General features: G+C 41.9%; 1 protein-coding gene across 1 annotated transcript; it reads right to left on the bottom strand.

Moving 5' to 3' along the window:
- Positions 1-7,255: 7,255 nt before the first annotated feature.
- Positions 7,256-11,747, bottom strand: LOC134188111 (roundabout homolog 1-like). The gene is made up of 10 exons (XM_062656307.1): positions 11,425-11,747; positions 11,311-11,362; positions 11,202-11,255; positions 11,055-11,138; positions 9,266-9,535; positions 8,919-9,188; positions 8,602-8,853; positions 8,295-8,540; positions 7,928-8,227; positions 7,256-7,855 (listed from the first exon to the last, which is right to left on the bottom strand). Exons 1-10 carry the CDS (start codon positions 11,743-11,745, stop codon positions 7,467-7,469), a joined length of 2,238 nt encoding a protein of 745 aa, XP_062512291.1. The 5' UTR covers positions 11,746-11,747; the 3' UTR covers positions 7,256-7,466.
- Positions 11,748-14,157: the final 2,410 nt, after the last annotated feature.

Below are 14,157 nucleotides of genomic sequence, written 5' to 3'. Positions count from 1 at the left end.
CTCAACTGAACTCTGCTTGGTCAACTCAACTCAATTAATTAACTTAACTAGCTAACGTAGAACAGTGTGCGGCTACAACTGAAAAGAACGTGGTCATAGCTAGTCAGCTACAGCTAGAGCTGGTTACTATAAGTAGACTACTATATCAATGCTAGGTATAGCTACTAGAGTCAATAGTGCTAGACATGACTGTAGATCGAGTGCTACCGTGTCACTCGATTATCTCTGGGCTGTCCTTGTCGGCGCGTACGTTCTTCACATCTGCAGTCAAGCTGCGTGACAAGGAGGTACCGGCACCTTGGGTTGTGGCAGACGTAAACACGATGGGTAGTTCCGTGTTCGACAAGCTGTCGTCGTGAGCTACGTTGCTCCCAAGTCTAACCTTAATTCAGCAACGTTGTAATCAGATGTATAAAGATATTTAGAGTATATATCTATATACATATTTTACGATTTACCTCACTAACACCTGCTTCAAAGATTTGCCTCAACTCACGATTCGACACACTCGAGCTATAGCGGATGTCATGTTCGAAACGAAATCTTCTCACCGATCTCTCAGAAAGTCATTTAACTCCAGGATGTCGTCGCCTCAATCTATAGCTTATTTCTGAATGCGAAATGCCATCTTCTACCATTCGTCTGATGTCTGCCTCGTCCATTACAGCAACGTTGTGTTTAAAGTTGTGTCCACACTGCAATATATAGTTGTGTAAGTTGAGGGCTGCAAGTTGATGGCGTGTCTTCCAGGGGAATTCCCTCAATGACCATGTGTGAGATCTAGAAGTGTAATGTAGTAATAGTTTCACGTCTTAGCGCACGTTAGCATATCAGTGGTCTATAACACATCGCTTACTTATAATACATCAGTCTTTTTACCTGCAATCGCCGTGTGTATCACATTGGTGACAGGAGTAGGATTTAGAATGCAAGGTGATGCACTTCAGGTTTTCGATGGAATTGGAAATTTACTTGCCTCTCTAGACCGTATTACTTTCTGGACAGCACTTAAAGGTTTTGAGAGAGAAAAGAAGGCACTCGCCCTAGCATCTCGATTAGAAGAGGCGGCCTTTGAGAACTGTCGACGTCTGGACAGTAAGGAAAAGCAAGATTTTGATGTTATCGCAGTTTCACTAAAGAAGGAGTTCCTCGGTGGGGCAATGGATGAGCGGCTCGCGGTGGAGGAGATGCGCGGCAGAAAATGGAAACAGTTTGAAGAACCTCCAGCGGCGTTCGCGCACGACATTGACAGGTTAGTACGGCTAGCGTGTCCGGGGTTTGATAGTGGGTCTGCGATTACTTTGGCCGGAGACGCCTTTCTAGATGGTCTACCAAGAGAATTGCAAATTCTGTTGAGAAGAGGCAAGACTACTAAAACTAATGGTGTCAAAGAATTAGCGGAGGAAGTCAACCAACTTCGATTAGCCGGAATTTCCTCAGTCAGATCGGCACCGGCAAATGCAAGTCCAGTTAATCAAAGCAGTTTACCGGCTTCGGCAGTCAATCAAGTTTGCGTATGTGACATGGAAATCTACAACGATATGTCATCTACTCGTCAGACAGTTAACGCCTTTGGCAGCGACAGTTTAGACACCCAAGCGACAGTGAAGTCGATGCGTGGTCGCTGTCGGAGGTGGACACCTAGAAGGAAGTATCGGCAACCTCGAGACCCAATGCTTGGTAAGAGATGTTATATTTGTGGTGACATTAACCACATCCGGTCTATTTGGCCTCATTTTGACGATTGTCATCGATGTTTGAGACCGGGGCATGTTGTCCGAAACTGTACCGCTGCATCTTCTGCATCAAAGAGAAGAGTTCAGATCACTAATTTAGTCACGGCTCTTCACGGTCAATAATTATGTTTACCACTAATATTGACCAGCAACCTCTTTCTTTTTTGGTGGATACAGGAGCAGACATCAGCTTGATACCACTTGATGTTGTTAGATGAACCACATGACAGTTAGAAGGAATATCGTTCGCCAACCAATAATGGTTGATGGTGTACTATCTAACAGTGTGAGGGAACTGTAGTTACGTCGTTTCAGTTGGGATCTCAAAAGGTATACGGTTCATTTTACGTTGTGAAAGGAATCTACTGTGGGATTTTGGGCACAGATGTTCTGTCGAGCCTTGAGGTCCAGATAGATGTCGCTAATAGAAAGTTGTTCATGAAAGGCGAAGAAATGACAACATTCCAACCAGTCAAATCAGAACCAACAAGGTCTGAAGTGCGTTTATTGAAGTTTGGTCGGGTGTATTCGCCAAGCAGTGTACTAGTCGGCCTGGGCAAGAAACCACCATTTGGGGAAATATACACTCCAATGTTACTAGTGAATGGACAGGAATTGTGGAAGTAGTGGATGAGTTATGTAAACGTTCAGGACTTTTGGGATGTGCTACCTATTGTGTTGGAGGAAAAGGGAGAGATGTTCCGGTGAGAGTTATGAATGTCTGCCCAGAACCTGTAGTAATACATAAAGGACAGAGTTTGGCGGAATTTACTGAAGCAACTGCGTTGGATGGGTTGGATCGAAGACCAGTTGGAAAGAGTAGCGATATTTACAACCCAATGGTTGACATAGATCTGGGTGAGTCATTGAGCTCCGATGAGAAACAACAATTGGAGAATCTTCTAAAACGTCATCAGGACGTGTTCGCTTATCCAGGCAATGAAGGGTATTCAGTGGATGTTGAACATACGATCCCGCTTACTACCAAAACTCCAATAGCTTGCCGCCCTCGACTTCTACCTACAAGATGGAAAGCTGAGGTTGAAGATGAGGTGAGACGATTACGGTGAGATGGGATAATTCGACAATCTACTTCTGGATATGCGGCACCTATATGTCCAGTTAGAAAGAATGACGGGAGTCTTCGTTTATGCGTAGACTACAGACAGTTAAATAGTAAAACTAAAGACACAGCAATACCAACTGGGAATCTTCAAGTGGTGATTGAGTCACTATCAGGAGCGAAATTGTTTAGCATCTTGGACTTGGCAAGAGGATATTTTCAAGTGCCAATCGTGGGAAAGGATAAGAAAAAGACAGCGTTCTGGACACCTTCAGGTTTGTATGAATTCAACAGAATGCCCTTTGGGTTGAAGGGAGCTCCAGCAACGTTTTGCCGAATGATGTCACTAGTTCTGGGACACTTAACACCAATTCAGCTAGTCCTCTATATGGATGATCTCTGTATAGTTTCAGATACATTTCAATTACATTTGGATCGGTTGGAACAAGCATTTACAACTGTTCACAAACACTGAATTCGACTCAATGCGAAGAAATGTCAATTTGTTACAACTCAGGCAATATTCTGTGGATTTCATATTAGTGCAGAACTTGGGCATCACTGGTTTTTATCGTCGATTTATTCCACGGTATGCTACAATTGCAGAACCCTTGACATCTATATATGTTAGCTGGAGAACAGAAATTTCAGTGGTCAACTCATTGTCAAGATGCATTTAATACTTTGAAGCGAAAACTGTCCATAGCACCGATCTTGGCTCATCCTGTGGCAGATAAACCATTTGTTTTGACTACAGATGTATCAACTGTAGGGATTGGTGCAGAACTGGCGCAAGAAAGTTCAGATAGCACAACATATACCAGTGACTGATCAAAGATTGCAAGAAATCAAGCAAGCAACAGCAAATGATTCGACAATGCAACATCTAATTACAACCGTTGTGACAGGATGGCCATGCAGAAGCTGGGCGTGAAGCCACAAGCTATGAAATACGACAATATTACAATGTCAGAGAGGACTTGGTAGTACAAGATGGACTGATCTTTCGTGGACAAAGGATCGTGATACCGCAGTCCTAACGACAGAAAGTGCTGGAAAAAATACACAGCTCCCACATTGGAATAGGTGTTTGCATTCAAAGAGCAAGAGACTGCGTATATTGGCCAAGAATAAATAGTGCAGTGAAAGAGTATGTAGGAAATGCTCAATTTGCCATACATTTGAAACCCAGCAGAAAAAAACACTACAAAGCCAAGACGCGCCAATAAGACCAAGGACCAAACTAGAAGCAGATTTGTTCACCTTACAAAACAAAGAATACCTTATCACAGTGGACTATTATAGTAAATTCTTTGAAGTAGATCGAGTAGACACGACATCATCAGACGACGTACTTTATCAGATGAAGAAACAATTTGCCAGGCATGGAATCCCAGATTTATTGATAACTGACAACGGCCCACAATATTCGTCTAAAATGTTCCAGAAATTGTGCAAAACCTGCACGGAACTTTACTCATCAAACAAGCAGCCCAGGCCATCCCCAGTCAAATGGGAAAGCCGAAAACGCTGTAAAGACATACAAAGACTGATGAAGAAAGCAAGGAAAGCACAAACAGACCCTTGGCTAGCATTTGTAGATTACAGAAATACACCGATTCAAGGGATGACATCAAGCCCAGTGTAAAGGCTTATGAGCCGAAGGACTAAGACCCTGTTGACAATAGCAATGTCGTTGCTACAACCCAAAATTACCAAAGAATATAAAACAACACAACAAACAAAGGACAAACAAAAGAAGTACGTATTATGACCAACGAGCCAGAGACTTATCAGAACTGAGAGAAATCAAACAGTAAGAATACAACCCTTCACGAAAGCAAAAGAGTTGCAGAAAGCAACGGTAACAAAAAAAACTATCAAACAGGTCTTGCCAAGTAGAAACATACCGAAGAAATAGAATGCATTTAAAGCCAACCAGTGAACTAGCTCTAAAAACAGTTGCAGAACCTGAAAAGGGCGTTACAAAGAAACAACAACAACAACAACAAAAACAACAGCAATAGAGAACAAAAAGACAACAACAGCAGCCAAACAACCATATCAGCTAGAAGAACAACAAAAAGACCGATTTATCTGAGGTATTATACTACTCAACTTTTTTAAAATACTAGATAATTTATAGTTCATTTCTGAAAATTTAAAGAAAGAGGGATGTAAGGAGTGGTTTTAGATAATTAGATTAGTAGACTATATAAAGGTAGAATAGCACTTAGCACTCACTCGATGCTAGCCTAACTGGTTGTATTGCACTTTGAGCTATTATATATTATACGTTGTATTGCAATATACGAACGTTACAACCAAGTTGTCCTACTAGAAGTGACGACCTGTAAGACAGTCTCCTGCGGTCGTATTCCGTCCTCGAACGTGTCTTCCGCTCTTCCTGGTTGAAGCTGAAAAGTTCTGGTAGTGGCACACTCATTCTGTTCATGTCCAGAAGATTCACTCTAATCGAATGCCGTACGCTTCGCAGGAGATTGCTTTTTCCGTAGTTGCAACAGACTGGCTGGTCGGCGGCTCGACGTTTCGCCAACGGTCTGGACATAATTATTTTGCAAAGCAGCTCAATATGCTTGAAATTTACAGATGCAGAAACGAAATTCCGTGTGCTTGCTTCCGGAAGCCAGCACACCTATTTCGAAGTTTCTATAAGCTGCGAGTAGCCTTGAAATAGAGAGCGCTTATTCATCTAGTGCACACAATTTTTTATTCTTATTTTATGTTTCCAATTTCTATATTATATTAAGACATAAAAGCAGATTAAGCAATATATTCCTAATTGAATTTGAGATGCATCTAAATTATCTGCAAGATGTACGGTATGTAAACCTTACATCAAACATAAAACAACTGTAGTTGAAATGACCTTCAAACAACCATATCCTGGAAATTGAAAAGCACGTGGCTGGTGAGAGTTGTCTTCTGCGTCTGGTACTGACATTTGACTTGATGATCGCTTATTCATGATATGACAACTAGCCTACAATCTTAGATATATCTAACCTACAATCCGTATAGACTCTATTACAACTAGAATAATTACACGAGGTCCGGATTTCCGTGCTAAGGGTACAGTAATCGTTCGATGACCGAGCGTCCTAGCGACCGAGCGACCGAACGACCGAGCGTATATATAGTCGATTAGCGCAGATGCAAATGAAGCTATTCCGACAAATAGACGAGAAGTGGTGTCATTACCGACCAATAGACGAACGTGGTTTGGTCATGAGGCTCCACCTCTCTTTGTTTGGTAGCTGCTACTAGGCAAAAACCAGACGTCTAGGTAAAGAAGCGGCATAAACAACGAGACGCTTAGAAAAGCTGCACAAACCACGAGACTTTTACATTCTTGTGAGCTGGACAATCGGTGGTGAGCTGATTGTTTTGCTCTCCATTTGTAACATATGTTTCCCAGCCACAAACAGAACAATGATCACGTCCGTTACTTCATCACGTCATGCGATCGAAGATTGCCAGCCGGCCTATCGTCGAGGCTCTCCGACTTGTAACATTTGGCTTGTTCCAGCACTTCGAAACAACTACATTTGTACAGTGTAACATGCATGTTTCCCCCATTACCACAACAACCAGACGTCTACATTCTTGTGAGCTAAAAAAATCGGTAGTGACCAGCAGCTTGTTTTGCTCTACATTTGTAACTTGCTCACCAACAAACAGAACAATGATCACGCGCGTTACTTCATCACGTAAGGCGCGTCGACTTGTAACTTTTGGCTTGTTCTAGCACTTCGAACAACCTGATCTACATTTGAAACGTGCATGTTTTCCCATTACGACAACAAGCAGATGTGTGGAGAAGCTGCACAAACAACCAGACATCTAGATTGTTGTGAGCTGGAAAATCGGTGGCGAGCTGTTTCCTTTTTTGTACGCGAGGGTTTAGCACTAGAAACAACGCCTAATCTAGCTACATTTGCAACGTTCATGTTTTCCCACATCTAATTTTGTTTTGGCTTTGGTGTTACCTATGCCACGCCCTAAAACCACCCATTGTGGCTCATTACGACTTCAAAAGCTGCACAAACAATCAGACGCCTAGAGAACGTCTAGAGAGCAAAGGTGTAACATTATACTTGTTCCATCCATAGTGTTATCTTCTGAAAGCCCAAAACATTGTAGGTGCATGAAATCATGTTTTGTTCACTGAAAATCAGGTCTGCTTCTTTTGTACCTATCTAACCCAAAGCTGGTTTTCGTATTTGCTCTATACTTTCGCTGTGCATGGCGATTAATTGGTATTGTTTAAACTATTTTGGTCATAACGCGACTAATTACTTTCAAGGTGCATACTGGCCGAGGGTTTGCACTTCGTACTACTTCATTATACTAAGTTTCTATCAAAATCGAAGAGTTGTAATCAGCTTTTATTAACCCGGGGGCGCGCGCCGGGCACGCCGTGTGCTGGATCAAAAGACTAGAAAGAACTCTGACAACGAAAAGATAGAAATTCACTAAAGTAGACGTAGGGTAATGAAAAATACCACAGAGTTATTAGGTTGACTGTTAGAAGTACATAGAAGTAAACAAGAATTGGTTTAGCACGAGAGCATGAAAGAAGCAACACAGACTAAGAATAGCAACGCAAGGAAATACTGTAATAGTCAAACGTTGATTAAGTCAGATCAGTTTTCAATGCAGACAATACCGGCGAAACTGCTGGTGGTACTGCTGTACTCAACTTGATACTCATCGTTGAGACCAGCATGCTTGTAAGCATTGGTTGACGCCGAATCACGAAACCTGAAGATATAACGGGTCTTGCCTCCCCAATCATAGCCGCTCCAGTTACACTGTCCGTAATATACGTAGACACCCGACTTATTACCATAATTTTTAAATATTTTTTGTCCTTCCTCAGTAGATGCCCAGTGATATCCAAATGGACAATCGTATATTTTTGATTTATCCCATACGTTAGACAATGAAACTGCGTAACGAACTGATCTGTCGTACGTAGATTGTCTGAATCCTCCACATGAGTCACTTGTCAACATCCAACCCGTAAGTGTATCTACACAAATGTTTACAACAACTACTATTGTTTTTGTTTTCATTATCTAAGATAATTTAGTTGTATAAATACCTATAATCTGCATTGACGTACTAATCATCTCTTTGTCATGTTGAGCGCTACAGTTGTACACACCTGCAGCGCACCTGTTTGCATTGGGAATAACCATCGTTCCATTCGTAAAAAACCAAATTGATTTGAATTTTTCGGATTTTTTATCACATCTGAATCCATTACGATTAATTGACCAATGAGTGTGTATGAGTAACTCAGAAGCCACAGTAGCCGTGCAGTTGACGACTATCGTTTTACTTGTATCGTTTACAGAAATAGTCGATGGTGGACGTTCCACAAATTGCAACTGAGATATTACTTTAATCAAAAAATAAACAACAAAAATTAACTTAACAAAACCATAATTCAACAAAACTATGTTTACCTATTTGTGTTGTTCTGACGTCTTGGCCTAAGCGGTTGACTGCATGGCAGCGGTAGAAGCCAACTGATAATTGGCTCATGTTCTTAATCTGTAGGAATCCTGTTTTGTTGCTTGTCAACCGTTGTGAACCTCGAGTCCAGTAGATGTCCGGTGAGGGTGGGCCGACAGCAGCACACCGCAATTCCAATTCTCCTTGTGACCGAACAGCAACGATAGGAGAAATGGGACTGGTGATACGAGGAGGAGCTGCAGTCAACACAACATTGATTTAACATGGTTCATGCACGATGGAAAGAAATCAAGTGACCTATAACTGTAAACGGTACTTCGTGTCTGAGTTTCTCTCCCGTCTGTTTGGTTGCGATGCACGCGTATCTTCCGCTGTCATCCAGTGTCGTGTTTTTGATAATGAGAGTGCAACCTTTTTGCGTCGTTCTTTCTGCTGGAAGACTGCCGCCAATCTTTTCCCACGTCAATGAATATCCACGGATAGAACAAAGGTGACACTTGAGTAGAGCGTCCGTATTAACAACAGCTTCTCCAGGAAGAGTAGGAATGTCTAACACAAATACGACAACGACGATCAGAATATTATAGACAATTAGTATAATTTGTTAATCTAACTATTTAAATCTATTGTGAGAGTGAGAGAGTGAGCCTTCTTTGCAATATCGTTTTGTGCTGTACAGATGTATTGACCTACATCCGATTGCGTCACGTTACGAAGAATGAGAGTTCCGTTCTTCTCTATTTTGCTGGACTTTGGCAAATCATCTACTCGAGACCAAGTAATCGTTGGAATGGGATATCCTGACGTCGAGCAGTCCAACTTGACATCGTCTCCGGGAAACACGGACACAACGTCAGAAGAAACTTTAATAAAAGATGGAGGAGCTGCAAGTTAAAGTTATTTATTTTATCATTTATACAATAATGATGTAATATATGTGCTTGATAAATAGAATTTATACCTTGAACGGCAAGAGTGGCGTATGCTTGCTCTAAGCCAAACACGTTTTTAGCTTCACATACATATGATCCTGCATCTTCTTGTTGGACATCAACAATTTTTAGTGCATTAGTAAGCAATACAGAAGCTCGCAATTTAGGAAGCGTCGAGTTATCCAGTCTTCTCCAACTGATTGTAGGATTTGGTGTTCCACGCGCCTCACATTCGAATACAGCTAAACCTTTTTGTAATACGGTCACACTGACTGGGGAACGAGTGATGAAGGGAGGGTCTACAAAATCAAAACTGTAATAGGTGTCTACAAACATTCACTGTAGCAAGAATACTTTGGCAATATTTCTGTATCTGCTATTTTTTGTTTGTATTCTGTCTCTTGCATGGTTTGTGTCTATCTGTGTTTCTGTCTGTTTGTTGGTCTTTCTGTCTGTTTGTATGTCTGTCTGTCTGTCTGTCTGTCTGTCTGTCTGTCTGTCTGTCTGTCTGTCTGTCAATCCTCATATATTTCAAACAGTCTGTCTGTCTGTTTGTCTGTCTGTCGGTCTGTCTTTCATATATTTAAGTATAAATAATTATTAATCATCTTGTGTGTGTGTGTATGTGAGTGTGTTTGTTTGTTTGTGTGTGTGTGTGTGTGTGTGTGTGTGTGTGTGTGTGTGTGTGTTGTGTGTGTGTGTGTGTGTGTGTGTGTGTGTGTGTGTGTGTGTGTGTGTGTGTGTGTGTGTGTGTGTGTGTGTGTGTGTGTGTGTGTGTGTGTGTGGTGCTGTTTCTCAATTGTTTAGAATGTGCATTTGGGAAATAGGAACATCCGGAACCTTCCAGGGTTGTAGGTGCAAGTCATAGTGATGGCGAGCTACGTCAACAAACTTACAAGAATTACTTCAATCATCTCAAATGTGCCTGGTCCTTGACTAGGGTGGACCTGACCGCTGGCTTCGCAGTAACATCATGCAGTAGACGGGTACGTGTGGGCCTTGTTGTCCAATCCCAGAAATGCGCCGTAGTCAGTGCACCTGGATGACTCCCGCCAAGCCGCAGGTGGATTGTATCGCTGGCCTATAAGCCTCCACGTAGTGCTTGGAGGCACTGTTTCTAAAGACAGAAGAGCTACCTCCGTAACTGACCCTATGGTCGACGTCGAACGACGTGGAGAGATTGACATTTCTCCATTGTGTGTGCGTGTGTGTGTGTGTGTGTGTGTGTGTGTGTGTGTGTGTGTGTGTGTGTGTGTGTGTGTGTGTGTGTGTGTGTGTGTGTGTGTGTGTGAGTCTGTGTGTGTGTGTGTGTGTGTGTGTGTGTGTGTGTGTGTGTATGTGTGTGTGTGTGTGTGTGTGTGTGTGTGTGTGTGTGTGTGTGTGTGTGTGTATGTGTGTGTGTGTGTGTGTGTGTGTGTGTGTGTGTGTGTGTGTGTGTGTGTGTGTGTGTGTGTGTGGTGTGTGTGTGTGTGTGTGTGTGTGTGTCTGTGTGTGTGCTTTGTGTTTGTGTTTTTGTTTGTTTGTTTGTTTGTGTGTATGTGTGTGTGTGTGTGTGTGTGTGTGTGTGTGTGTGTGTGTGTCTGTGTGTGTGTCTGTGTGTGTGTTTTGTGTTTGTGTTTTTGTTTGTTTGTTTGTGTGTGTGTGTGTGTGTGTGTGTGTGTGTGTGTGTGTGTGTGTGTGTGTGTGTGTGTGTGTGTGTGTGTTATTTCATGCGCGTTTACCTCTCTGGGCGTTCGTGCGTTCGTTTGTCTCTGTTCACAAGTGTGTGCTTCTGTGCGTTCTTCTGAACTGCAGAGTTTCCAACAAATTACAACTTACCAATACTTGTTCCACGAGCTCCCACGTCACCTCTTTCGCCCTTCTCACCTTGAATTCCAATGGTGCCAGTTTCGCCTTTTTTTCCTTAACAATTATTAAAATAAAAAATTGCAAAAGTTTCATTTTGGTTGATATTGGTTTGCATACCCTGCGGACCGCGTCTACCATTGTCACCTTTGTCCCCCACGCTTCCTTTAGGACCTAACAAATTGCCTCTTTCAATAACAAGTAAGGATATGCTGCAGATGCCAGATACCTTGGATGCAGATTTTTTGATTTGATAGACATTGGGCTCGCAGTGATCGCAACTGCAAGCACATACAAGCAGAGGGTCTAGCCGTTTACAGCCCCATGTACATTGAATTGTCACCTGCAGTTTGATGATCTCTTCTAGAAGCTTGTCCATGTCGACACTTGAAGGGTTGTCGACATTGTCACTGTCTGTTTGTCGAGCATAACGGTGGAGCAAGTCAACGGCGTGATTGCCTGCATTCTTTTCTACAGAATCGAGCTTGGCAAATGTATCTTGTATGTCATTGATGGTAGACTCGATTCGGTCAAGTCTGATTTGATGTAGAGCGAACAAGCAGAAAGACGTTCCAATCAGTAGAGACGTCACTGCACAGGAGGCGTAAAAAAGCAAACAACTCTTTTGAATGAAGGTAGAATGGTGCTCGTTGAACTCTCCCATCGTCTATTGTTCTAAATGAGTCCAACTGCGCGTTTGGCGTTGAATGAATAGTATAACGGAAGTCGATTTGGTGCGAAAGTAGGCGTGGCTGCAGACTGTGAGTGACGTGCGGTCGCTTCTTCGTATTTTCACACTTCTATCTTTCTTGATTTTTGCTAGTAAACAATATTCCTTCTATTTGTTTTGGACGTCAGACTTGGAGCGATTCCAGTTTATAAAATAATATTCTAATCTCACCACATTTTGTACATTTTAACATTCGAATGTCTTTCTTTGTTTTGCACTTGTTGCTCTGCTAATGCTTTGTGCTATCAATGCTCGTTGCGTGATGTAATTTGCATTGTAACGTGCAGTCAATGTGTTAATCCTAGCGCCACCGTTTGTCGTGAAATGTTCGCTACCACTTGAAATCTTTTACACAGTAGCACGCTCATTAGTCGTGCACAGATATGGCAAACCGTATACACATAGATGGAATAAACTGTAATGAAGGAAAGCAGTCATAAAGATAAGTGTAATGACATACTGCTGTTTTAGCTAGTAAGTACTATACTGTACAGTTATTCAAAAATGTGCATGAACACCTCGCCATGAGTCCCTCTCATGCTCTCAGTAAGTGACATCGTCCCAGATTGTCTGTCTCGCTGCAATGTGATAGTTTAGGATGTCGCATTTTAGCTCCTTATTGCACGAGTGTGTCAAGTGATTGTATAGCGTCATCCATTGAGTGTCGTAAGCTTGTCGTGTCTGGTTGTCTGACGACACTTCAAGGCTGACGATAATCTAATCTAAAATCACATCTCTTCTCCTCTCTGTCAGTTGCAGTCTGTAAGTTTTGAGCAGAAGAGGTTACTAATGCAAACGAGCTAGTCCGGTTTATTACCTAAATAACCTAGGTGGATTGGCCCTCGTCCACTGTACCACGAGACAAACCCAGTCACGTGAACGGGGCAATACATAGACATAACGGATACAGTAATCATTACGTCACCGCTTGACATATGCTCTTATTGTTAGACAACTGTAGAGGCGTACCCGGGCCAGTTTGCAACCCTCAATAGGCGTGTGCATATTCAAATAGTAAAGACAATTCCTACCTGGAGCGCGCCTGCGCAAGAGATAATGTAGTACTTCTAATGACGGACGACCGGAACAAAAGGAAAAGACAATTGCAATGCAACACATCAGTGGCGTAGCTATGAGAGGGCCTGCTGGGGCACGTGCCACACAAAATTTGTCTACTTTTAAATTTTGATCCTATAGTTTACAAATTGCAACCAATGTTTTCAAATTGTAGGATTAGCTAGCCATTAGTGATTGTTAATGCCCTTGACAATGATGATAACGACAATAATGTTAACTAAATCGCTTCTATTTTCCGTAAAGTAAATTGCCGAACCCTGTTGTCACATGCCATCGATCAATATGATCGACATACATGTACCATCTTTTGCCAGTGAAGGAGACTTGCTTAGACCTGCTCAAAGTCTTACAAATTGTGTTTACATTAGGTGTCTCTACCGCGTCATGTACGTTCTTTTTAATGTTTAAGAAAAAGGGCTGGAATGAGACAAGATAGATCAACTGGCCTAGCGCTTCTTGCCTTAGAAAGGAATGTATATGTGCTGTAGAGAAGAAAACAAAAAAACGAAAAGAATTAAGATTAACAAGCGAAAAGGTAAACGGTTAACTTAAGAGTAGAAATACAGATTTAAGAAAATTTTTAGTGTGTCCCCAAATCTTGGACTCTGGCTACGCCGCTTAGCTCATGCGCTTATCGTTATTGTTAATTAGTGTGCCACTCGTGTCATGAAGTCTTTGCATGCTTTCAAGAGGTATATCTGTGACAACTCTATAAATTACTAATTAATTTGAACTAAATTGTAACATGAACGGTTTGCCCCAATTTACAAAACAGGAAGTTTTAGAATTTGCAGTTGATATTGTGTCTAAGGTAGATGCAGCGTATTTCAGATACAAAGTACGATGAGCCGGCCCGTATACGTAGACTGTAGTAGAGCGTTGGCTATATCGAAGCCCATTCAATAGTCAAAGGATTACTCTATACAGAAAAAAGCGCAAAAACGTTGATGTATATATATATATATATATATATATATATATATATATATATAGGTATATATTATATGTTTACTGCCAGTTTACCGCCAATCTGTTACACTAGCAGAAAGAGTGGGGAGTATGTATGTCATACTAGGGTACGTAAAGAAGGTAACTAGGTCGATGAACGGAGGTCAGGGCGTTGCTGAGACTTCGCTGACACGGACGTTAGTTACGAGTATATAGTTAGGGTTGACTCAAGACGCAAGTGCTTCATTACAGAATAACAAATATATATACCACTAGTTACACGATTGCTACAATTCTCACAACTTCCTGCGTCTTCTTCTC

The sequence above is a fragment of the Corticium candelabrum genome, chromosome 1 (genome assembly GCF_963422355.1).
Source record: "Corticium candelabrum chromosome 1, ooCorCand1.1, whole genome shotgun sequence".
Classification (NCBI taxonomy): domain Eukaryota; kingdom Metazoa; phylum Porifera; class Homoscleromorpha; order Homosclerophorida; family Plakinidae; genus Corticium; species Corticium candelabrum.
The sequence above is the reverse complement of the archived record's forward strand: the minus strand, read 5'-3'. Positions and strand labels throughout refer to the sequence as shown.